Source organism: Cyrtonyx montezumae, unplaced genomic scaffold (genome assembly GCF_038088225.1).
Source record: "Cyrtonyx montezumae isolate F1298 unplaced genomic scaffold, pur_monq_1.0 scaffold_8, whole genome shotgun sequence".
NCBI classification, from domain to species: Eukaryota; Metazoa; Chordata; class Aves; order Galliformes; family Odontophoridae; genus Cyrtonyx; species Cyrtonyx montezumae.
Window position 1 is genome coordinate 66,097,965 of NW_027072089.1, and position 26,087 is coordinate 66,124,051.

Genomic DNA, 26,087 nt, shown 5'->3' on the forward strand with positions numbered 1-26,087 from the left:
ATTATTTCAGGAAACGACGTTGGCAGAAGTTCTTACGGTGCCATGCAAGTGAAACAAGTTTTTGATTATGCCTACATTGTTCTTAGCCATGCAGTATCACCACTTGCAAGATCATATCCAAATAGAGATTCTGAGAGGTAATTAGTCCACTTTTTGAATATTGTTTGTTTCCGTAATCTATTAGAAATGTTGAGTCTTAATCAGTAAAAGGAATATTGCTCTTTATTGTTTAACTGCAGTTGTATTGAAATCTGCCTAGAAATTCAGGCTGTCCCAGTGCCATGAGAGTGTTACACCTTCGTGTGCAGCATTGAAATGAAGACAGCATGACAAAAGCCAGATTTAATCCAGTGTGAGGTTCTCTTATTGTGCGAGAATGACAGAGTAGCCTCTCCATAAATGTTCTTCCTAAAGTATTGCAAAGGAAGGACTGCTGATTTTAACATTTGTTTTAATTTCTGCCTGTAATACAACAGAGAAAAGGTTTTGAACAAAGTTTACATGTAAAACTAAACAAAGGCTAGACATTTGCCCTGTTCTCTAATATGTGGTCCCCAAAACTGTTCTAAAAGGCTTCATATGAAATTAAACTGTTAGAATCAATTCACTTAGGCAGTAATGTTTGAACAGACACTAAATGCTAGCATACTTCTAAATGTGCCATTTTTAGGGTACATTTTGATGTCTTTCATAGAGACACTGTTCAGCTTAGTCTGTTCTCAGCTTTCACCTTTGCAAATTTTGTATATTTTTTATGAGAAAAAAGGAAGGTATCTCAGCTAGATCATATTTTCGTGTTATGTGCTCTAATGTGTGGTGTTTAATCCTGACCTTCAATACAAACTGGGATAGATCAGGGGGCGTATCTTCACTGGAACTTTCCTGGAATTCCAGTAGTATTCTGAGGACATTGGAAGTGTACTGGGAGAGAAGGCTATCTTTTGTCTGGGCTTCTCATTATATTTTTTCTCTGTGCTGTGAAAAAACAGTGATCAGTTGAGTCTTGAAAGTAGTTAGTCCAAGTTTCAGGAATTACCTTAACTCTTCTCTGTTCCTGGTCTTCCTCATACATTGTCTTTCTAGAATGCCTCATGAGAGGTTAATAAGCTGTTCAGGAAATTTCTAGTCCAAACAGTTTCTCATCATCTTGGAAGGGTTTCTATAGTAGGAAATATGTTATACCTTGTCTAGCCTATCTGTCAATGGACTATCCCTGTCAGCAGCTCATTTTCTTCTTGATCTACTTATTCCTGACTCTGCCTTTGGTTAGATCTATGAGTCTATAGTCAGAAGCTGAGTGAGTTAAACTCCCTGGTCTGATTGAAGGCAATTACATCAACAGTGCCATCACCTCAAAAAGCTGATCCAGTTTCCATTGTGACTTCTTGAAGGACAGATCAGAAGCAGCAGGAAGTTGTTCAGGATAAGATGGAGAGAGTGGTATTGTACTGCTAGATAGTCATAAGTTATTCTCTAGGGCTGTATGTATGTACATGAAATAAATTAATCCTTGGGGTTATCTGTCTGTAAATCAGGATGTTGGCCTACAATACTGACTAGTCATATTGTTGGAGTATCAGTGTGTGCTCAGACTGCATCCCTAAACAGCAGCATAGCCATACTTGGGAAGCACATCTGATCATATGAAAAAATGAATGGAAATCTGGTTGTGTTACGATGCCTCTTCACTATAACTAAGACTGAAATATTTGTTCAGTTCGTAAAGTTCTAGATTGCTGACAGGTCCCTCCTTACCTGTATGTAAATGAATGGTGGAGGTGAATGAGTGAAAGATACTATCATACCAGCAGACAAAAGTTGGAGGAAGCCTTGGCAAGTTTTTGCATGTTTGGTGTTGTCACTTACAGATCAGAATCTTAAAAATTGTTTTTGTGATGTGTTTTTTTCTATCTCTGTGCTTGAAGCTGTTTGGTCTTTTCTTAACCCACTAGATCTCACTGCTGATAGACCTGTGTGTTAGATTTGGGTTGCCCCTGATTGGCCAAGGGAGCCCCCAGGTCTGTCGGAATGTTAAATTGATCTGCTTGATCTGCTGATACAGAAGACAGAAGTACTATCTGAAACTGCCATTCCTTTGCTTCTGATCCTATGCTGGGTGGCCATCACTAGAATGCATTCTGTCTCAAGAAGTATTTAGCAATATCAGCTTTCCCTTCACAGTATTTATCTCATCAAAGGCTTCATGTTTTTTTTTCTAATCTGTGTGCTCAAACAGATCCTTCTTGCTTTAGATTGTTGCGCATTTACTATCAGGGAGGTATTTCTGAAGTTCAGTACCCTGTAACTGTCTTTCACAGGCAGTGTTTTTTGTGCTGTGGGAAGCTGACTGGAGCTTTAGATATCATCTCATTGAATCTTGCCAGCAATCTGAGCTTTTTAAGAGTGATCTTAGGATTTATTTGCATCATAGTTGTGCTCTAGTGACAGCTAGAAAGTGTTTTGCTCCTTTTTTTTTTTTTTTTTAAGGTATTCTACTTAGTTGCTGAGCTGTGAATACAAGGAATTTATTATGACAGTGGTGACAATTGTGTCAAAGCATTCAGTTCTATATGTAAAAATCAAGGTTGTATTTCCTAGCATGCATTACAGCATTTATGTAATTACATAATAGATGGCAGATGGCACTCATTCTGTGGATCAGAATGAGTGGATCATTTGACTTGTAACTTATGTGATCTAAAGTTTTTTTTCTTGTAACTTGTTATCTAAAGTTTGCTTAAAATTCCTATTTCAATGCTAACACAGTGTTGTTTTTAAAGTTGAGAATCTAAACATGAAACATGTGGTACTTGGTCTTGCAGTGAAATTATGATGACTGTTGCTCCTTGCTGAGGAGCTGAAATAGCCTAATAGCCTAAGTGTATTTACACTGCCTCTGTGTCTTCCCTATTAGCACACCTTAAAAATACCAACAAAGGTTCAGTGTGCCTTTAAAGTTGTGAAATAAATAAGAGCTTTATTACAACTATTGAAGATTTTCAGAATTAAAATAATTTTACCTTCATGTATAGTAAGCATTAGTATAGCTAGTATTTCAGCTGCTACCCACTGATGGCAGGAAAACTTGAAAATTTATTTCTTAAACTAGGAGACAGCTGTTCAAGGTAGCATACAGTTTACCTGTATGAAAGTTGGGAAGGTTTGAGGTGAAAGATTACTCTGTACTTGTCAATAGCTGGTTGCAGGCTAACAGGATAAAATGATCAGGTTGGCTTCTTCTCACTACTAGTTACCCTTAAAAATTCCTGCATGAAGTTAGAATTTAAGGAATTTTGTGCCATTCTTTATCTTGTTTCCTCTACATTACAAGTGTTGCGGTCTTTCGAAATGCCTTGTAAATCTGTAAGCAAATGATGTTGTGGGCCTGGGACTTTAAGTCTTCAGTGCATTACACAAATGTTCTAATGGAGTGGAAGAAATACTTCTTGTTTGAGGAAGTGCAAGAACCTGTAACTCGACTTTTTTCAAACACAGTGTAATTTGTACATATGCTCTTGGTAATTGAGTTCCATTTAAAAGTAAAAATCGTACCTGTTTCAGTCCTTTCAGGTTAGCATGGTAGGAGATGAGTAATAAACTAATTTAAAAAGTGGGATCTTTCAGTTATTCATATGCTGGTTTAAGGAAATGAAGAAGGTTCAAAAAGATTTTTTGGTTAGGGGCATCTTAAACTGACTCTGAATATAATTTCAGTGCTTTTGAAAATGCTTGCAAGTATGTATGTAATCAAGAGTCTTAATTTAACAATTTATTTTTTTTAGCACATTAGGTAGGATCATCAAAGTGACCCAAGAAGTGATTGACTACAGGGCCTGGATTAAAAAGAAGTGGGGGAGCAAAATTAATTTATCTCCTGAACTTGGTAGGTATAGCAGAAATCTTTGAAACCAACAAGAACGTTTTTTTCTTGGATTTGGTGCAGTTCAAAGTAACTGTGCTTTGAAATGAATTATTTTAGGTACTTAAGGGAAAACATAAAAGGAATTTGTAACTTTTTAATCCAAAACTAGTGTTCTGAGCTTGTTTTTCAATTTGTTGGCTTGTTAAACAGAAGTAATTTTTAGATTTGAGGATCCTTATGTTATATTCTGTGCTCTTAATTGGTGCTTGTGTTTTCTGTTAACAGATAATAGGTTGAAAATAAGAGACCAGATAGCTCCATGCAATGGAGAACAGAACAACAACAGAGACTCTGAATCATCTTACAATCAACGCTTGACTTTGTCATTGACTAGTACACAACAGTTATCCTCTGGCTCATCTGCGTCATCTGTATCATCACTCTCTGGCAGTGACATTGTAAGCTTTTTTCTTTTAATGTGTTAAACTAATAAGCTGAGTTTATCACACCCTTCAAAATGTGTGATACTTACTGTTCCTGAGCTACTACAGCAGATTAATATCTTCCCCTGCTCAGAGAATTGCTTCTTCGTTAAATGAAATAGGTCTTTGTTCCATCCTAAATCTTTGGTACCCATTGGGGTAGTAGTTAGATGTAATAAGATGTATATGCCAAGTTGACAGTAGCTAATTAAACAGAATAGTTAAAGATCTCCTCATTAAATCTTGCTATCAAGAAAAATCTCGTTCTCAATTTCCAGTTTTGTTTTCTTGCACCATAAATTGAATGTGACCATCATATTTTGTTGTGAGGATGAATAATACATAGTATTTTCAGCCAAACAGTCAAATCATGTTTTAATGGTGAGAGGCCCTCACGTGTAACTTTGTCAGCTTCCTTGTTGGAAAGTGCAGTTTGAAAATGCTTGTGGTCATAGCTTCATGGAAGAGGAGGCGGTAGTTTATTTAGGTATGTTCCCAGACTCTTACAATTGTCAGGTCTTTTCTTTGGGTATTGTTTTAAATTAGTGGAGATGGGCGATACAGATGATAAAGCACAGACATGCTTTGCAAGGATTACTCAGGTCTATTCAATCATATTGTTAGGTGTTGGTATTGACTGGAAGAAGATGCAAAATCCAGTTAAGTACAACTGTGAGTAACTGGGGATGGTGCCAAGTCCAAGCACTTGTTTCTTGACTGCTTTTTTTTATCTGGACAAACAGGGAATTAAAGATGAGGGATTTCATTTTGAAGAACAAACACATCCATCGTATCTTCTAGTAACCTGTAATTCCCTAATGCTACTGAATGTTTATGTTGAATTGTCTTCTCTCTGCCTAGTAGCTATGGTAAATACTTCAGCTGCACAGTCTGGCAAATGGGAAAAGAGCAGCATGGTGTTTGCCAGTGATACTGTTTAGCTGTGTTCTTAATTTGAATACAACAGTGAAGAAGGTAGTGCTGTAAGATATTTTATGAGAAACTGAAAATATCTGCTTAATGTTATGCACTCTCAACCTAATTGGGGCATGAGTAGTAATGACTTCCCCTTAGTCCCATTTTGCTTGACATTGCAAGATGAAATGTAACTGCCTAGTTATCAGACAAATTAGTAAATGTAAAGTGGAAAAGCTCTCAACAAGAGACTTGCAGTTAGCTTGTGTGTTCTGGAAGTAAACATACTTGATGATACTTAGAAAAATTAGAAGCCTTATGCCCATGTGTTTGTGCCTTTCCTAAGCCCTGAACTATTTCTTGGTATAGTGCCCTTTAGACTGCCAACATATTATCTTAATAGGTAATTAAGGTAACATTTCCTGCAGTGAAACAACAGGTTTTGGACAGCAGAGTCCATCCTATTTCCACTTGGATCTGTGAGGATGATAAAATTCTTGAGTGGTTCTAAGCTGTACTTAATTTAGGAAGAGAAATGTATTCTGCTGAAGTTAAGGAGGTTCTTGTTTGATCTGGTGTACTGTTATGCTCAGGCTCCAGCAAAGAAACTTCCATCATGTATGAGAACTTATTTGTAGCACATACTGGAAGCCTTGGCACAATAGTTGTGATGCAGTGAACTTCATTCAGTACCAGTTTCAGAACAAGGGAATATGGTGTTAACAGTGATAGAGGTCTGCGTAGTGTTAGCTCGGATCTTGTGGAAGGGTGATTCTGTATTCATTTCAAGTTAAATCTTAAAGTTTGTTACTGAAAACTGAAAGGAAGATTCAGATTGTAAAGTGCAGGAGGCAAAAAGATTCTAGATTATTGTAGTTTGCTCTCTTACCAAATATAAAGATCATAATTTGTTCAAGAAGTAACCTTGTATGGACTTTCCAAGGTGGTAAAAATACTTAACAAAATGCTAACAGCACCTGGCTGGTGAAATTTTAGTTTTGCTGTCTTTCATGAGTCCTAGCAAACTGAAATCTCAGTCACAAAAAAGAGGAACTTTTCTAGCATCTAGTGAATCTCACAACAGTCCTCTTAGAAGCAAAATCTGACTCGTGTCTCTACAGCTATCTGAGCTGCTTTGTTTGTGGATTTGTCATACTGTACATGTCAACAGAGGCCTCTAACTCATACTGACACTTCATTAATGTGCTAACATTCTCATTCTGTTAGCTCAGCTCTGTGGGCAGTGTAAATATTCTAAAACACGCTAGGAAAGAACCTATGAATACAGGGAAAGTGATCATCAGAGCATATGACTGGATGTATATTTCTTACCTTCTGTTAATCATCACTTGTCTATATAGTGTATTTTTTCTCAATGAAGTATTCAACCATGCAGTTATTTAAAATGCCCTATGCTTCTCTGATAAGAAGTAGCATGTATTCTTTTCTTGCACACAGGTAAGTTGTGAATTACTGCACATTCCCACATGATCCAGCAAATGCTGAAATAAATAATGCTGCTGGTTGTACAAAGTTCTTCCTTTGAAGGTGCTTTATAAATATCTTTGCCATCAAGGACAGTGCAAAGTCTGTAAGCTTTTTCTCTGTCGGAGCAGGAATCAAATTGTTCCGCAATAGCAAATAAGTGACTGGTATCAGGAAATTTCATTTTAACCCTCCTGCTGACTAGTGACTGCTACAGCAATCTAAAACCAGATGTTCACCTTTGCCTCTCTGCAGACTGGGGCTAACTGCAGATACCAGTCTGAGAAACTAAGTAACTAAATTTGTCTTAATTTTTTTTAATTTTCTGTTCTGGATGTGTAACTTGCAACTGCTGACCTGGATTTCTTGTTGCTTAAGTGTTATGGAGAGCTGCCTTCCATTATTCACAAACTATTAGAGTAGTGCTGGAGAATATTTACCTGATCAAATCTCTGCCACAAAGAAATACTTATGGAATGTTTCTTTCAGTCTTTGTTCTAGTAGAACCTGTTACTAAATAGACTGTAGTTTTGATGCCCTGTGCCAAAGTTTAGAGTTTAATGTGACAGTGGTACCTGCATATCATTAACTAATGTAATTGGTTGTAAGAAAATTCTAAAGCTGGTTTTGAAATCTAATGGATGTGTAACTTTTGAAATCTAGTCCAGCACAATCTCAAAAGTTTGCTGGAAATTTGGATCTACGAAATCTCATACATACTATCTCAAAAATGCCTCTAATGGTAACTTTGGGCTTGTATGACAAGATTATTTCACAAAGCATTTTGAATTCTCAAGATTATACAGCCCTGTTAAGGTAGTGGAAGTTCCAGTGAACAAGGTACCTGTGTAATCTATTTAACTCTCTTAATGCTATATATGTTCTTTCAGACTGTTGCTGAATTTTAGCTGTAATCATTGCTCTTCAGGCTTCATGATAACATTTTGTCAGAATGTCACTGTTTGATCTGCCCACCATTCTGCCACTGTTAGTGGATACGCCAACCAGTACCTTCAATGTTTTGTGCAGTGTCTTTTCACCTTCTTCAAATATTAAATATTCACTATTGTGATCAGATACTGGTGTTATTAAAGTAGTAGATAAATGACTGACAAGGTGGATCCTCATTATTGCTGTCATTCTGCTGAATTCAAGATCCACACTGACTTAAGAACTGTTACTTGCTGTGCAGTATTCGTGGCTTTTAGTACTTGGGCTAGATCTATTTAAGTTATCAGTGTTTCCCTTTTATTCCTGTTAGTCTCGAGGGCTGCACACTTCAACTTATTGACAGAAACTGTTGAACATCACAATGCAGAGGTGATAAAAATGACGTGATCTGCCCTGATAAATTTTGCTTTTTCATTTAAAGGGATCAAGTTTGCAGGTGTAATGCATGTGCTTATCGGCATTAGGACAGACACTGATACTTCAAAACAGTTACAGTAACAGCTTGTCTTGCTGACTTGTTAAATCTGTTTAGTGAGAATGATTTATTTTGAGTTACAGTTTGAATTGTGTGTTAGGAGTGGGCAGGAGGAGTGTGGCCCAATAGAATTCTCAGTCTGAGGTGAAGCTGCACAGAAACTTAGTTTTCTACCTTTTTACTTGTCTGAGTGTTCTCGTGTTTTAAGTAACCACTCAAATATGTATGGATAATTGACCATTTTTTGATAGAATGCATATCCTGTCTTATTCTTTCTGCTTCCTGAACAAATAAGGGGAAGCAGGTCCTTTTTTTTTTTTTTTTTTTTTAAAAAAAAGCAACTCAGTCTCTCTCAAGAAAGGCTGTCTCAAGTCAGCACTTAAATCTGTCTTCAAATAAGGCAGCCAGCATCTTGAAACCTTTCCTCCCTGGGTCTCTTAAAACTTTTCCTTACTATTACTGTGCAGGCTTCTGGCAGTTTACTGTGGATCAGAGAGCCATAAATTTTGCCAGTACTGTTCTTTCCTGATTATTTTCCTTTTTCACCTTCCAGTCCTACAATTTGTTTTTGTTTCCTTAACCTGTATTATGTTTTTATACTGTTTTGTCCTCCTTCAGTTCTTCTCTCTCAGTTGCTTATGCAGGCTTTTTGTCTGTCTACTTTGATGTAAGAGTAAACTTGTACAGTGCTGCAGGAGGCAGTTGGGAAAAAACAGGTCATTTAGTAAATCATTCTGAGCAAGAAATGATACAGAGGAATTATGTGTATCAACCAATAAAACTTGATTTTACTGCTGTGAAGTCTGTGAGGTAAGAAGGAAGCACAATTTTGTGAGTTAGTGTACTTCTTAATGCTGCCAGCTAATTGTTTTCACTGTATATTAGTTTTACCTCACCTGAAAAAGAGGTGCCAAAGCCATTTTAGGATGGAAGAAAACCTAAATTGAATATTTGTATGCTCAACTTGCATTAAAAAGTGCTATAATTTAATTCTTAATTTGAAAAGCATTTATCTTCAAAATTTGAAATATTATTTTACTCTTAACAATTCAGGCCAACTGAAAGCCCATGAAATGAAAGTGGTAGGAGTAATAAAGAAAGTTTGAAATGACACGCTTTTGTTTAATATTGATAAAATGAGTAAATTTGCAGGGATTGGGGAAGATAACACAGTGAGGTTAAAGGGACACTTTGCTTGCATTATTAATCCTGAGAGATTCTAATTAGATTATCTTAAGTTTTTCCTGTAAAACTACTACTAGTTTTAGAGGACGTGTGTTTTTTAGTTTGCTTGTTATATATTCTTACACATTTTTCCAGTCCTATTAGTGTGACAGACATACTTTGCTTTTGTAATGCAGCATAACTAAAGGCAGAAAAATCAGTTGCAATTCATTTGAGGTTGTCTGTAGTGTTTGACAAATGGGAAGGGTGCAACTGTATTAATGCAAATTCACTATCCTATGACCTGTCATAGACAGATGTTGATCTTATTCTACTTTATTGTAGCATAGTTTATTAAAAGTTATGGCTCCACCTACCAAAAAGAGAAGTGATGCAAGCTGGTGTGAAATAAATGGGATAAAGATGTAAAGTCTGTCAAATCACCTTGGAGGTATGTGGATTTGTAGTCAAGAGTTGAGTGTGCTGGGCTAAAGCCATTCAAGCAAGATTATGCTTTGAAGTTCTTTAGTGCTTTGGCTGAACTTCTTTGAAATGTCTGGATTTTAGTGGGTTTTTTTCTTTTTTTGCTGTGAGTGTGGTTTCATACTGCTGCTAAGTCAGACCACTAGTTACTTGTTCTTTCTAGGGGTGACTCTGCTCAGCAGCTCCTTGGGCTTTTCTGCGCTGATACTCAGCTAACTTTGTGGTGAGTTGATTCAGAGTCTAAACTATAAAAAATGTTGTTTCTGTGGTTTGCCTCTGAATTGGCTCATAATGGCAATACTAATGCAAGTACAGTGGAGAAAGGAATAATGTAAGTAGTGGAAACTTCAGCATCCATCTATTAGATCACTTTGCTCATGCTAATGTAATAGCACATTAAGAGGATCATGTGGGGAAAAAAAAATCTATGAAGTTCCAACTCTAGACCCCAGTGCTTAGTTCTCTGCTTTCAGAGAACACAATTTTTATGTAAGTAGTCTTTGTTCTCACAGCTTCCAACTCCTGAATGTTATGGGAAAATGAGGAAATTGAACTGGTGGAAAAAGGTTGGAGATCAGAACCAGTGAGCGCATCTTTGCCAAGATCTCTAGTTCATTCTTATATGTGTATAGGGGACAAACCATATATATTATGCTACCATGAAACTTTCATTCCTTTGTTAGGGGTTTTGATTTCTTAATATTGACCTCTAGGATAGTTAGCTTCTTTCCTCAGAGTAACAGTTTTAAAAATCTGAAACTTGTTTGGCCCACACATATTTAAAAAAAAAAATATTGAAAACTGAGTTTCTAAAATAGTAGCTGTTGTCAGTTGAAAACACTACTTTTTCAGTGTGGTCATATCTGTGCAAAGGATACTTGTAAGTATAATTAAATCACATTATATTAGTGGGAGATTAACTATTATACTGTGTTTATATGCCTATAAACTTTACCTTGCATCTTATATCTAAGCCTTGAGTTGTTAATGGGATTGAAATAACTAGGTCTGGCCATAAGAGTTTAAGGGGCTTCTGCCAAGTAAATATTCTCTTGCTGAAGAAGTTGCAGGACATTATAATGGGAGCTGCATGCTGTGCAATAATCACAACAAATATCTCCTACTGTCAGGAAAAGACATTTGCATCATAAGATCACTTCAGCTTTTTATCTTTGGAAACAGTGAAACAACAAATGTATGGTCTACATAGAAAGCTGGGGATCCTGTTATTCAAGCAAGTGTTGCAGTTTGATCTGGCTTCCTCAGTAGTGCTTGTTGTTTCTCCTCCATACTTTTCTCTATGTACAACAAGGTAAATTGAACACTCCTACCTAATCAGAGATATGAATAGTAGGAATCTTCATTTTGAATACTGAGTTTGTATTCAGGAAGTTAAAACTCATTTAAAGAATAGGTTTTAAAATGGAAAGCTGTCAATAGAATAAACCTGTATCTGTTTCCATAAATGTATCTTCAGATATGTTAAGGGCTGCGGTAGACATTCAAAGTAGCGATGCAGAGATCAGGAACTTACCTAGGTGCTTACTGCAGTTATTGTAGGTTTATCCCTATATAATTAGCTAAAAGCATTAGGGGGATCTTATTCATCTATTTACATTTGCCTTTTTACAGTGTAATCTCTGTAGCCCTTATACTGGTGAGGGCCAGAGCTCTTGTGTTCCAGACATGGGTCTGAAGTGTAAAGAGTATTTGTGGACTTCTGGATCTGCGTTTGCCTCTTTGCTTGAGTGCTCTAGATGTGCAGTGCTAACTCTGCTTATGATGCATGTGCAGTAGTGGTTGATCAAGCTGGAAGGAGGAGGAATAAGAATTTTAGTAATGAGCTCCATTACAGTGTTTCTGTAATCTTACATCCATCTTGCTTTTCCCTGAAGAATTGTGAATACTTCCAATGAAAAAAGATAAAAGAACTCCTAACTAGTAGTGAGGTGGATAACTAGTGCTTTTGTGTTACTTGTCTGACAAGCCATCTTCTTGTTTCTTGGTAGGTGGAGCTCTAACTTTGGTGGGTTGACTGGGAGAGGACTGTAATAATTTCAGTAACTTTTCCATACAGTTAAGTATAATCCAAAACGTTGTTCTGAGGTCTAATTCTATCATGACACCTGAAGTTGTAGTCCTTGTTTCACTATCACTGTTCTTGCACTGTTTTTTCAACTGTAGTTTCTACCTTTTAATTCTAATTTGGTGGAAGAGAGCTTGATTTGGCTTTAGATTGAGCTGACTGGAACTGATTTGTTATCACTGTAGACCTATTGACGTTGTCTTCATGATGCAGGCTCAGTTAAACTCAGTCTAAATTGCTAGATGTGTAAAATAAAGATAGTACTAGCTTATATTTTATTTGGACTGAAAGAATCTTTACAGTGTTCACGTGAGTTTATAATTGGATGTTTTCACATTCGTAGTCTGTATATGCTGTATTTTCTGTAAAGTTGCTTTTCTTTTCCCCTTTTTCTCTGCCAAAAGGATTCTGATACACCACCTTGCACAGCTCCTAGTGTTTACCAGTTCAGTCTGCAAGCACCGACTCAACTTATGGCCGGTTTACCACCAGCATTGCCTATGCCAAGTGGTAAACCCCAATCTGCGCCTACGAGAACCTTGATAATGGCCGCCAGTAATCAGGTATGAGCCAACTGGATGGAGCTACCTTTTTGTGAGAAAGTGATCTGACTGGAATTATAGATCATTTGCGCTGTGCTGTCAGTCTAAAAAAACTCTAGAGATATACCTGATGTAGTATGTGCTGAATTTCATATTGCCATTAAGGTACTTAACTGCCATGTCAGAAGCACAGGAAGGAGAGTGGGTGGGAACTGTTCGAGATACTTGGAGCTCTTCCACAGTTCACTGACCCCTAGGAATAACCTGATAGGCAAGTGCCAGGCATCTCGCTCTAACCTGTATTTGAGAATTCCAATACTTAAGCTAGTGGGATATTTGCAGATCTCTGGGCTGTTTAATTTCCTTTTCTTAAAGTAGAAACTTCTCACAAGTGATATATCTATTAAGCTAGTGTTTGAATGTGGAGAAATACCTCCCTGTTTGGGTGTGTTTAGCAGCCTTGATTTCTAGCAAAAACTAGCAATCCACTTGTAACTTCCTGTAACAATTTTAAAGATGGAGGGGAAAAAAAATGCAGGCATGTTTCCAAGAAATATACCCAAATATTAAATGTGTAGAGAGACGCTATGTTACCTAACTAGCCTGCAGTATTTTAGCTGATGCCCATTAATGTACAAAGAGATCTTCAGCTTTTCCTTTACAGTCTTGGTGCATCTGTCTTTAAAAAAAAATATTCCCTCAATCTTGGTTATTGAAACTGCTAGTCAAAACAGCTGCCTTATGAGCTTGAGTGCAAGTTATGGATAGTGGGTTGCCTATGACAAGGAAACAGCAGGAATTTCTTTGACATCCAGTTTTGGTCAGATTTCTGCAATGTTTTCAGTGTTCTCTCAGTTCTCCTATTGTATTTCATGGATTTGTAGGACCAGGATACCTTTAATTTCATGACTTTATTTTTTATCTGATTCTGATCTTCCTTGATCTTTTGGGCATAAAATGACTGAAGTTGAAAGGGACCTTTAAGACTATCTACTATTCAACTCCTCTGCCACTTTGTAAGGTAAATAACTCCCAATGATGGTACTCCACAAGGAGATAGTATAGGGGATGGTATATTTTAAGTAGTTCTATATAAACAGTATACAGATAATACAAAAGAAGATGGCTCACCTTTATGATGACAAGGCTCGCAGGGGACTCCACGTGGGAGGGATCTCCAAGAAGAGATCCTTGGAGGTGGTGGTCAGCCCTTAAATGGGGTTTGGGAGAGGTGGAACCAGGCTCCACCCCTTCCACTCACACAGGTATATCACCTTCACATGTGCCCCCATGGCTGACTCAGTGCTCACCTCAGGTGACCAATCAGTGGTTCAGGCCGTGATTCAGCAGTTCCCATACACACGTCAGGAGTACATTCAACCAGACCAGATTGCCCAAGCCCAGGCCAACCTGGTCTTGAAACACACAATTACAGGGTTTGCAAGGTACCTCTGGAGAGATCGTCTAGTCCAACCCACTCTGAACACTTCCAGGGAGGGATTGAGGCAAGATGTTTGCTTCAGTTTCTGCTTTGAGATTTGTGGAACATTTAATTGGACTGAGTATTTTGTTGGAAGGGACTTTTAAGTCATTTAGTCCAGTCCTTCTGGTCAAAGGGCAGCTTGCTTTGATTTTCTTCAAGAATGAGACTCCCTGCCTCTCAAAAACCTCCACTGTGAGGGATGTGTTAGAATGACAAAATTATTTAAGTTGAAAGGGTTCTTTAAGGGTAATCTAGCCCAACTCCTCTGCAATGAACAGTGGCATCTACAGCTAGATCATGTTGCTCAGAGTCCTGTCCAGCCTGACCTTGAATGTCTCTCTTCACCACCTATTTGGGCAAACAGTGTTTTTGTGTTTCACTGCTCTTATTTGTTTTTTTTTAAATAAATAAACTTTATCCAATCTCAGTCTCCCCCTTTCATTTTGAAACCATTTTCCCATGTCATATCACAGCAGACTCTGCTAAAGAGTCCATCTTCTTTAAGTCCACCTTTAGAAACTGAATGACTGCTATCAGGTCTCCCTAGAGCCTCTTTTTTTCTAGGCTGAACACCTCATTCCCCTCAGCCTGTCCTTGGAGGGGAGGTTTTCATCCCTTTGATCATTTTTATGGCCTATTCTCTCTGGATGTTCTCCAGCAGATCTATGTCTCTTTTGTACTGAGGAATCCATACCTGAATGTACCTTCAGAAGAGGTCACACCAGCAGAGTAGAGGGACAGGATCACCTCCCACACCCTGCTGGCTGTGCTTCTTTTGATGCAGCGCAGGATTCAGTCAGCTTTCTGGGCTACAAGAGCGTGTCACTTCTTAATGTCTAGCTTGTCGTCCACCAGGAAACTCTAACCACTTTTTGACAGAGCTGTGCCTCAATCCTTTCATTCTTTAGCTTGTATTGACAGTGGGAGTTGACATTACCCAGGTGCAAGACCTTGCACTTGGTTTGTTGAACCCCATGATGTTCTCCTGGGCCCACTGCTCCGGCCTAGGTCTCTCTGGATGGCATCCTGTCCCTCAGGTGTGCTGACTGCAGCAAACAGCTTGGTGTCATCTGCAAACTTGGTGAACTTGATCACACTATTGATGAAGATGTTGAAGAGCACTGGTCCCTGTACCAGTGGACCCCTGAGGGACACCACTTACCATCCAGCCATTGATCACCACCCTAGGTATGATCTCTTTACTAGTTCCTCATACATTCAACAGTCCACCAGTCAAATCCATTTCTTTTATGGGGGGGGGGATTGACCATATCAAATTAGTGAAATTCACGTAACATCAATGTTTCTTACTTTGCCTAGTAATGCAATTATACAATCACAGAAGGCCTACAGACTGGGTCAGGCAAATACTGTTTGATCCCACTTCTATTTAAGAAATTTAGTCTTAAATTCTGTCTTAAAGTACTTCAGCTTATGTCCATTGCACCTTGTTCTTTTACTAAGCATTCATCTCTTACTGAGAACAGTTTTCATCTACTTTAAATCCTCTATTTAGGTACTTAGATCCATCAGTAAGATCCCTGTCCCTCAGAGTTCCCTCTTTGGGGAGTAAACAATGCAGCTCTGCTATCTTCTTCATGTATGACAAATGTTTCAGTGTTTTATTCTCACGGACTTTTATTGGACTGTCTTCACTATGCCTTTGTCTCTTGTACTGGAGAGCCCAGACCTTTACATAGCACTTCAAATGGGGCCTCAGTAATGTTGAGTAGAGGAGGGTCACCTTCTTCCACCTTGTAGTGATATTCTCCCTTATGTAATGCAGCCTTGGATGTAGCTGACCTTTCTTGAATTGAGGGTGTTTCTGACTCAGGTTCAACTTGTTAATTAGCAATCCCTGGTTGGTTGAGTTATACCAAGCTGTTCTCTAACTGGTCAATGTCTTATGTGTATCAGTGCATGAGATTATTCCTTCCCATGGGCAGAGTTAAATTTGGAGTTTGAGGTACCTGTCAACTCATTGCTTCAGCCTGACAAGTTATCTCTGTTATGGCAGCACAACTGTCATGTTTATCAGCTGCTCCTTTCAGCTTCTGAGGGTTACTGTTCTGTCATCCAAGTCACTAATTAACATTTTAACTAGTATAGGCTTGGCATCACCTGCTGGAATGGACCACCAGTTGCTGACCTCTAGCTGGACTTTGTGGTGCTGATCAAAACGCTTCAAGCCTGGCATATCAGGGTATATTTTTCATTCAGCTTGTGAGTTTTTCATTTGCTTGTAAGATGGCACCTGCCATTTACTGTAAAACAAAAAAAAAAAAATCAATGCTTGGTTGAAACTTTTATATGTACAAGAAGTTCTACTTGAACAGTTTTTCCATGTTCAGTAATACCAGCCTTGAGTTATGGCTTATTATAGCTCAATCACAAATTCTTCCTAGTTACTACATAAATATTTATTTTAAGCACTTAACATAAATGTTTTTCAACACCCCTCTCCTTGTTTAGACCAGATTACTATTGCTCTATGTACTGCTGGTATTCCTCTATTTGCTTGTAGACTGCTTAATACAGTCTTTGAAAATTGTTCCACTTACTTTCCCCAGCTATTTCCTCCGCAGTGCTTGATCATATGCCAAGCCCTCTCTTATGTCTCAAACTATGATCTGTTTTAATCTCCTGAATGATTATTCTAATTGATTATTCTCTAGTTTTATACTGTACACGGAGCTTAAAATAAACTTGAGTCTGTTTTGTTCTTTCCCTTAGCAACTCTTTTCTATGAAGAGGTGTCCTGTAGCTTAAATTCATCAAAATTGTGTGAAAAAAGAATCAAGATACAGATGTTGGTACAAAGCAAGTTAGGATTTGGAATTGACTAGGTTGTGAAGAGGCAATGTGTCAAATGAATTTTGGACGTTAGCTGGAATTTTGAATCTTAGAAGAAATGTGTTTTGCAGCATTGCTTGGCTTTGAGTTAATAGGCTTTTCATTAGTAGTTTGTACAGTACATAGATGTTTACAACTGGGAATTTTTCTCTGGCTTTTGAAAGTCAAGGACATGTCCTTAGGGATCCTTTTAAATCAGAATTTATTGCTACCTACAAAAGCAATTGGTTTTTTTTCTTTATGGCAAATTTAGTGAGAGCTTGTACTGTGAAGTAGACATGTTCTTTAAAACAAAATTGTGACCAACCAAGTCCAAGTGGAAACTGAAATCACTCCACTCAGAATGCTGTAAATGTATGCTTTTCCTTTGCAACATTATGTAGAATGAATGAACTGAATTAGATTGATAACTTCACTCAAACTAGCATGGTCTTCACTTACAAGTTTTAAAAGATGTGCCACATCTTACTAGCTGAAAGGGTTTCTGTTCTGATAGGCTTGAATATGTGTGGCAGATAGTCTTTCCTATCCAAAAACTGAAAGGGATTCTATTGTCTACAGTGGAATTTGTCTTAAGCCTGTTCCCTGGCAACCTTTTCTTCCCTCACTTTGGCTTGATGTCTTTGAAAACTAGATCATTCACAGGAAACTTTACCTAGGTCTCCAGTAGAAGCAGGAAGTGCCAATGGAAAAAACTTTGAACGAGTATCAGCCTTCTAAACAAGTTCTCTGCTGTTAGATCTTCCTAATGCTTTCTTGTTGGAAAAAGCATTGGAGTGATTAACAGATCTATTTACACATAGCATAATTGGAGAAATTCCATGTAGTTCTGGGACTAATTAAGCTCCTAATAAAGATCTGTGTTTTTTTCAGTATTATTAGTGACTTTCCTTGGTAATTGTTCTCCTTTGCTGACAGAACAGTTTGAAATTTCTTTTGGGAGAATGGAGCAGTTTATGAACCAGCACTTCTCTGCTGGAGTGAGTAATAAAACTGTATTGGTGTGCATGTCCAGGTGAACGGAAGGGAGAAAAAATAGATGGTGACTGCCCAGTAGGAGAAAGACCCACTTTTCTTGTTATTTTCAAATGGGGTAAGTTCTGTTCAATTTCTTGGGTTGATGGCCATGTGAGAAGTCACTGATGAAGACAGAAGAAACTGTATGTTGCTCAGGTCTGATTTTTTTTAGCGTTAGTTGCATTCTTCATCTTGAGTGCTTATTTGATTCAAAAGGATTTAAAGATAGTGAGCATTAGTCTTTCTGCTGGACTAGCTTCCAGTGTGTGTATTCTGTCCAAGTAAAGCTCCAATGAGGACATTTTAAATGAATTTCTGATTGCTAATATGGTCATTAAGAATTAGCATAGCAGCATTCAGTACTTGCTTTTGAAGGACAGAAAGCAACTAGAAAAATGAAACTTTAATGACATAAGCTTTTATGCTTCACTAGCTAAAATACCTTGCTTCAGAGTTTGCTGTTATCTAGAATAATTCTGGAAGGTGTTGTTTTGTCCCAGTGGCAATTCATTCAGTTGCTCTTAGTGTCTAATAGTTCCTTAAAAGTTAGTGGCACTGGAAACAAGATTTTCTGAGTGTCTGCTTCTGAAGTACTTTCTGAGTTAAAGAAAAGGCTGGTTGAAACTCTGAAGAGCGGTTTCTGAGAAAAGGAGTTCATCATAAGTAATAAAAAAAGAGGTGAAGAAAATGTTGAGGTATTACCTGATCAGTTTGCTTAGCGTGACTTTGTCTTCCAATCTTGCTATATCAGATAGTTCCTCCCTATCTCAGATTGGTTTAAATACCTGCATATGCATTTTATCTACATGCTTTTTCACATTGACCATATTGATGTGAACTCACTTTTTGGGGAGTGCCGTGGGCCTTTTCATATGGTGAATTTTTTTTTGCAAGTAAAAGCTGAGAAATCTCAGTAAGAAATCTATGTTCATAAATAGTCACTGTTGAATCAAAGAAGTTATCTCCTGAGATAATTTTTCTGGTAGCTTATTTTGACTCACAGCTGTTCCTTTGTGACTTTGAGTCTTCTGATTCTCTAGTGTTAGCAGATAAGAAATGCTGGAACATCTGTTTGTGCCTTTTCTGGACTCCATACCAGATTTTTCTGTTGCTTTATACTGGTTGCATAAAGGCTGTTTTCTTATTTAATTGGAGAAAATATGAGATTTGGTTTGTAAAAGTATAAATACAAACTTGTCATGATGTTGTCAAGTGAAAACAAGCTGACTTTATCTAGTAGATAAAACAAAGGGCTCAAAAAGGGAGGAGAATCATAGAATGGTTTGGGCTGGAAGGACCCTTTAAGATCATCTGGCTCCAGCCACCTTGCTATAGGCAGGGACACCTCCCTTAAGACCAAGTTGCTCACAGCCCCATTCATCCTGGCCAGGGAGGGAACATCCACAGCTTCATTTGTAGTGGTCTAGGCCTTATTTTTCTCAGATTTAAACAACTTAAGAACACTTGCTACAGTTCATCTTAAATATAAACCCCATCTAAGTTTCAAGAGATTGAATATGTTCAGTAAGCTGATAGAAATGTTGTATCATCTTGTTAGCTTAAAAGTGATGAGTCTAGTGAACCATCTGATACTTGATTTTGATATCATTTTAATGATCAAAATAGTGATTAGACTGTTGCTCTGTGAAAGTGATTTTTTTGGTAACGAACAAGTTAAATATTACCTGCACAAAGGATGCATTTTTAGTGTATTTCCAGATGTTCTGTTCAGGAAGTGGGAAAGTGGGCATCAATCTTCAAAACAGGGGTTGTGGTTTTTGTTATGGGCCTAAAATAAAGAATTTGGAAATAGGGTGAAAAATTGAAAAGAACTTGAAAAGATTTTGAGGATGCGTGTTAAGGTGTTGATGGGAATACCTAAAATACTAATGGTTAAGTAAAGTTCTGCAAAATAATTACATGTAATGTGTGAAATACACAAGCTTCAGTGATGACAATTCCTATCAATTGCAGAATGGGTTCAGTCATTACCATTAATCCTTAGTGTTAATAATGTAATAATAATAGGCTTACTAAACTGGCTTTGGCTTTGTGGGTCCTTGTTAACATATTGAGTGCTGTATTTATAAGGTGATTTTATTTTAAACTTAATGGTACTGATACTTCACTTTCATAGCTCTCATTTTTTCTCCTTATTTCAGATAAGCTAACAGTCAAAGGTTCAGAAACCATTCAGGCTGTAGCTCTGTTACTTATGTAGTTTGTGTTATTTTTGATGTTTAAGTGATTTTTTTTATTAAATTGTTTGAATACTGTCTGTCTTTGTCAGCAGTTTCATGTAGGAAAATTGCTTATATTTCTTATAAAATCATAGAGTGGTTTGGGTTGGAAGGAACCTTTAACATCACCTAGTTCCAACCCCTCTGCTATAGGCAAGGGCATCTCTCTTTAGTCCAGGTTGCTTGAAGTCCCATCCTGTTTGGCCTTGAATATTTCTAAGGGGAGGCATCCACATCCTTCTGGGTAACTTGTTCCTGTGACTCACCACCCTCACAGTAAAGAATTTCTTCCTAATATCTAGTCTAAATCTACTCTCTTCCAATTGCTACCTGCTGTTACAAAAGAAGTCCCTCTCTAGCTTTCCTTTAGACCCTTTTTGGATACTGGAGGGCTTCTGGAGCCTTTTCTTCTTTAGGCTGTGAAGAAAGTGCCCCAACTCTCTCAGCCTGTCTTCTCAGGGGAGATGCTCCAGCACCTCTGATCATCTTTGTGGCCCTTCTCTGGACCTGTCCAACAGCTCGGTGCCCTTGTGTTGGGGGGTCCAGAATTGGATGCAGTACTCCAGGTGGGGTCTCATGAGAGCAGAGTAGTGGGGCAAAATCACCTCCCTCAACCTGCTCTTGATGCAACCTAGAATATGGTTGGCCTTTGGAGGTGCAGGCACACATTGCTGGCTCATATTGGATCTTTCATCAACTGACAGCCCCAAATCCTTCTCCTCAAGGCTGTTCTCAAGCCATTCTCCACCCAACCTGTATCTGTGTGTGGGATTCCCTTACCCAGGTGCAGGAACTTGCACTTGACCTTGTTGAATTTAATGAGGGTTGGCATAGGCCCATCTGTGTCGGTCCCTCTGGATGGCATCCATTCCCTCTAGGGTGTCAACTGTACCACTCAACTTGGTATCATCTCCCAGCTTGCCAAGGGTGCACTTGTTCCTGCTTGCTTGTTGCCTACAAAAAATGTTAAATAACATTGGCCCCAGCACCACTTCCTCAGAAATACTGCTCATTTTCACTGGTCTCCACTTGAACACAGAACCTTTGGCTGTTCAAGTCCCCCATGAGGACCATGTTTATGAATGTGAAGCTGCTCCTGTCTGTTTATAGAGAGGGCCTCATCAACTCAGTCTTCCTGATTAGGCAGCCTATTTAAGATGGAAAGTTTGTTTTCTTCAGCACATTACTTGATACTTCAATTTCTACCAGATTTGTCATTTGGGACAAAAGCTGGGGACAACCTTTTTCTTAAACATCTGTCAAAACATCTGGGAAGTTTTTAAGCCTAGTATGTGTTGCAAACATTTTCTCCAGCTTGTTTTAGCTGCAAGTTTGTTTGATTTCCCTACACATATAGCAGCTTCTACTTGCAGATCAAATTCAAAGCACTTGTGTGTCTCCACCCTACCCCAAAATGTCACTCAGTTGTTGAACAAGCAGCCGTATGTTGGTAGAAAAGATTACTCCTTGGTAAGGAAAATAGATGTAAAGAAATCAGAACACCTAAACTGAAGGTGTCTGTCATATTACAGTTAGAGGACTTTCTTTTCTGCCATTGGGTAGACACAATCTCTCAGTGACTGTGGGGGTCTTGAGCATGTGGACATCAAGAATGGTGTGGGCTAGATAGAACTGATACAGTCTTCTGAGGATTTCAGAAAGTCATCAGGCACTCTTCCTTTACCAAAGATTTTGAAATTAGCAGTGAAAGAAGTTTGTAGCAGTTTTCTGAACATTTGATAACATCTTGAACAAAAGAGTGGTATAACTACTTTGAAGATAGCCTTAATTACCCTGTTTTCACTGGGGTTTGACTGACCTAATTGGAGTGAAGCATTGCCTGACAATGTGCCATCATTTTTTTTTTCTGACCACTCAAAGAGTGAAAGTTTCCAGATTCTTCATATTTTCAGCTGAAGATGATAGGCTTGAATTAGATTCTATGTTCTTTGGTCAGAACTTTGTTCTGTTTTTACAGTAGCAAAACTAATTATTTCCTTCTTTTTACATAGTCAAGTGTAACTTATAATGCTGTCTGTTCTCAGTGTTTTGACTACTGAATGATTGATCACTTGAGGTATTTTGACCTTACATAACCAAATTAGATGGTACATGTTTGTAGACCTTTGTCTGCTTATGTAATTGATAGTCAGATATATGTGCTGAACTACAACACTTTGTCTCACAAGAATGTGTCAAGATGGTGTTTGTTTGAAGGACCAGTTGTTAAAATAGAATGTTTTATTTTAGTTTGATTTTATTGATTTTAATAAACAGCTCTTGATAGGTGTTTTTTTGAAATGTTTTACTGAAAACATATTGCAGTATGTAAGTTTTGAGAAGTTTTACCTCTTAAAAATGAAGGATTCTCCTTTCATTCTTTGTCTTTATCCTTGATTTTTTTTACCATTGCTAGTCTGACACTGTGTCTGTCCTGGGAGTTTAAAAATTGAATATTGTAGTCTGATGAGGTCACTGTAGGACATTTTTACAGATAAAAAAAAACTGTGAGGCTTTTTTTTTTACTGCTGTAAAGTTAACTTTATTTTTCAGTACTGTTCTTTATCATGTCTTTTTGTAGATGGTCACTGTCTTTTGTAATTATAATTTAACAGTAAAAAGCTGTTATTTAACATTAACTTTGTGGTGTTTCTGCTAAATCATTTAAGGAAGACAAAATGTATTAGCTTTTTCTTTAAAGGCAGTCTGTTCACTGTTATTTCTTTCACTCATCAGAAAAAAAAGTTGCTTGTGTTGAATTTGCAGGTATTTTTTTTAGAATGTAGGGCAATGCTAATCCAACTCACTGTGGTATTAAGTGCTAGGGGAAACACTTAACTTGGCTGTTATTAAGCCTTTTCAGCAGCTGCTGATCAAAGTTACTAGAGATTCTCACAAAGAAACAGTGTCACATTATATTCCTCATCATTATTTTGCCTTGGTCTGGATATGTGATATGTAGTGGGTAAATACATTTTATCAGACTAGGCTCAGCTCCTTCCGAAGTCATGTCTAATTTACTTATAGTTAAGTTTCTAGGTAGAGCAGGTTTGTCCTTTGCATTGCCTCATGTAGTGATGCCCCTACATTTCCTTAATGATGAAAGTCTTAATGTCTGAGAGTCTTACTGGATATTTTACTTGATCATACTCTTTCCAAGAATCTTTCAGAACTATGACTGTTACAAGTAGTGTTTAATGTGGAAGGCCTGTTTTTATAGTGCTGATGCATGGTGGGCATATTTAATACTCAGATCGAAGGTTTTTAAGGATGCTTTTAAATCTACACCATTTCATTTGCAGGACATTTACTTCAGAAAACAAGCTGTTAGTGCCTTTGGACTTGTGCAGCTAAAATCAGACAAGCATGGAAAGATCAGTTGCTTCAAGCAGTGTTCTGTGGGAATAACTTGTATGTTGAGGAAATACCACTGGTAATACGTCCTTTGTTTCAGTTGTTTGTATGCCTAAACTGAGTGCATGTCTTGTGTTTTTTAGCAGCACACTGGAATGAAGTTTTCCATGAAAGGAACTCATAACCAAGGCAACAGCTACAGTCCTGTCAACAGTGGAGGCATGAGGCAACCAGTTGGTAACAGAGGACACCACCAGTACAATCGTAATATATGGAGAAGGAAAAAACACAGAGACAGTTTACCTATTAGTCTGAGCAGATAATGGCAGATGCCAAAATGACCTTCCCTGTTCAGACAAACTGAGCGAGTGCCACTCGACTTAGGGGATGGAGACCAGCGTCCAGCACATCGTTTTATTGGTGTTGCCAAATATCTGCAGCTGACTTCTTTGCATGTTTCTTTGTGTGGTGGTTCAGTCCATCTTCAAGAAGTAGTCGTGCTTATCTGTGAAGCCTTATTAAATGTGGAAGTTTGTTTTTCTGCCTTCCCACAATGGTCCATACAGTGCCGAAGCAGCTCTGACAGTGGAACTGCAAGGACATTTACAAATGCTGTGGCTTTTTTTGCTGTGGCTACGTCCGTTCCTACGTGGGTTCTGTTTTCTTTTATTTTGGAAGTGAAGGAAACTTCATCCCCTTCGATTTTTCTTTTCTTTGCAGCAAGTCAAGTTGGGAATTCATGAAAATAAATTTGCTGCGCTCCTGTTTGTTTCAAAGTTCAGAATTTTTTGCTCTGTAAATATTGGAGATATAATTTGTGCAATAACTTGGAATTTTAATTTAATTTCATATTGTCACATAAGTTATATTTAAGGGGAAGAGGTTTTTTAATTTACAGATCCTTTCCCAGGTTGCATTATCTAAGTTGGGTTCATAGTTTTGGCAGGTTGTCTGAGCAGTGTTACAAACATGACATTTGGTAATATTTGAGGCTTCCTGATTCACAGTGGAAGAGCGATTTGGCTTACGGTTTTAAGAAGGTATTAAGCTCCAAAGCATTTTGACCCTTTGTTTTTTAGCTCATTGTCTGGCCTCTATCAGTCTTCTTGCTCTAACCAACGAGTTTTAATTTCACTCCTTTTAAACGACAACAAATCCAGCATTCTTAGTACCAGAAGTAAAACTTTTGAGGGAGGGGGGAAGGTTGGTTCAAGTCCCGATGTGAAATTAAAAGGCGGTGAACTACATGCTTTGATGCATTTTAGTAATGTAACCTGTTAATGTTTGGGTTCAAACAATGTTGTTAAATGGAGGTACCCGGCTTAAGGAATGTGGAGAAAGGAAATATGTTGATTCCATTAAGGAATCTGTATAGCAGTATGCATTAGTTCTGTTAAGAGCAAATATATAAAAAGTACTTCAGCTGCTCTAAGCATTACGAGAAGTATCTTTTAATGTATTGCAGGAGAGCACAGCCCAGTGTTGTACGCAGTTTGAGTGGCTGGCACTTAATTTACAGATGCATACAGGTATACTATGCAAGTGTGTATTGCCATGACAAACACTGTCTTTAACTTTTTGAAAAATGTACATCCTGCCTAACCCTGAGTTTTTAAAGCACCACAGTTGTCCTGGGAGTAGGTTACGTCTCATGCCCTCTGACTTCCTGTATTATTAGTGAGAGTTCTTAAACGATACAGAAACCTATGGATCAGTTACATAAATCCATTAGCAGAGAAAGCTGAAGAATCCTGTTAATGGGACATCTATACTGTACACAGATAGAGAAGGTTTTAAAACCGATATCCGGCTATTGAAATGAGGTGTCAAGCATGAAGCTTTTTAATACGCTGTATGCCTTTGAAGCAGAAGTAGTTCATGTTATTACTGAATCTGTCAAACAGGTCTTTGACAGGAGAGAGGGCAACATTCCAAAGTAGAGTAGCGCATATCTGTTTGCAAAATTTGTCTTAATGCTCCAGGTTCATCACAATTTTAAACAAAAAGAAAATTGTGAGCTGATTCATAAATAATATCTAAGGGCTGTTACAGGAGCCTGTACTGCTTAGTCTTCACACACTAGCAATATTGAGCATAACTACATTAAAGAGCCTTCAAAGGCTTTAGTTGGTGTCTTATTCTAGCGTCCATTTTAAAGTGAAGCTCATTTAAAAGTGGTATCATGTAACACTTCAGTCATGGTGAACCAAATAAATTGGCCTGGCTATCACTGTGGTTATGTGCTACAGGTTTAAAAAAGAAAATCATGTTTAAATTTTTTGTGTGGACAACTATGTGGAAGCTAAAATTGACATATTTTTATGTAAAGTTTTCTATTCTTTGATTTTTAATAAACTTTGGAGACCAGTCACTCTTATGTACCTTTTTATTGGGACTGTAATGAGTGAAGTAATGCTTGACCTTATCCCGTTGTTTGACAGGTAATTTGAACAATTTCAGTATCCACGCCAGACATCTTCAGATGGGACTTGGAAATTGGGTGGGTGCCATCTGCATACTGTTCTTTGTATTTATAAAAGGAGTGACGAAGTGATGAATATGACTGCTGGTTTCATGGTTGTGGTTTTGGACCCTTGATAAATGAGAGTGCAAAGGAGTGAGAGGCAAGTTCTCAATGATATTCTTAGGAAGACATTGAGTAATGGACCCCTTGAGAATCTCTTAATCTTCCACA

General features: G+C 37.9%; 1 protein-coding gene across 4 annotated transcripts in view; it reads left to right on the top strand.

The window, feature by feature from the left end:
• Nucleotides 1-25,763, top strand: part of TENT4A (terminal nucleotidyltransferase 4A) — a 51,915-nt gene extending 26,152 nt beyond the window's left edge. Inside the window, exons 8-12 of one of the 4 annotated variants that reach the window (XM_065752819.1) lie at nucleotides 11-137; nucleotides 3,783-3,883; nucleotides 4,148-4,320; nucleotides 12,308-12,466; nucleotides 23,536-25,763. In XM_065752819.1, coding sequence (XP_065608891.1) covers nucleotides 11-137; nucleotides 3,783-3,883; nucleotides 4,148-4,320; nucleotides 12,308-12,466; nucleotides 23,536-23,715 — 740 coding nt within the window. In that variant the 3' untranslated portion in view covers nucleotides 23,716-25,763. The remainder of the gene's footprint in view (nucleotides 1-10; nucleotides 138-3,782; nucleotides 3,884-4,147; nucleotides 4,321-12,307; nucleotides 12,467-23,535) is intronic. The other 3 variants (XM_065752820.1, XM_065752821.1, XM_065752822.1) reach the window with 3 other exon arrangements.
• Nucleotides 25,764-26,087: the final 324 nt, after the last annotated feature.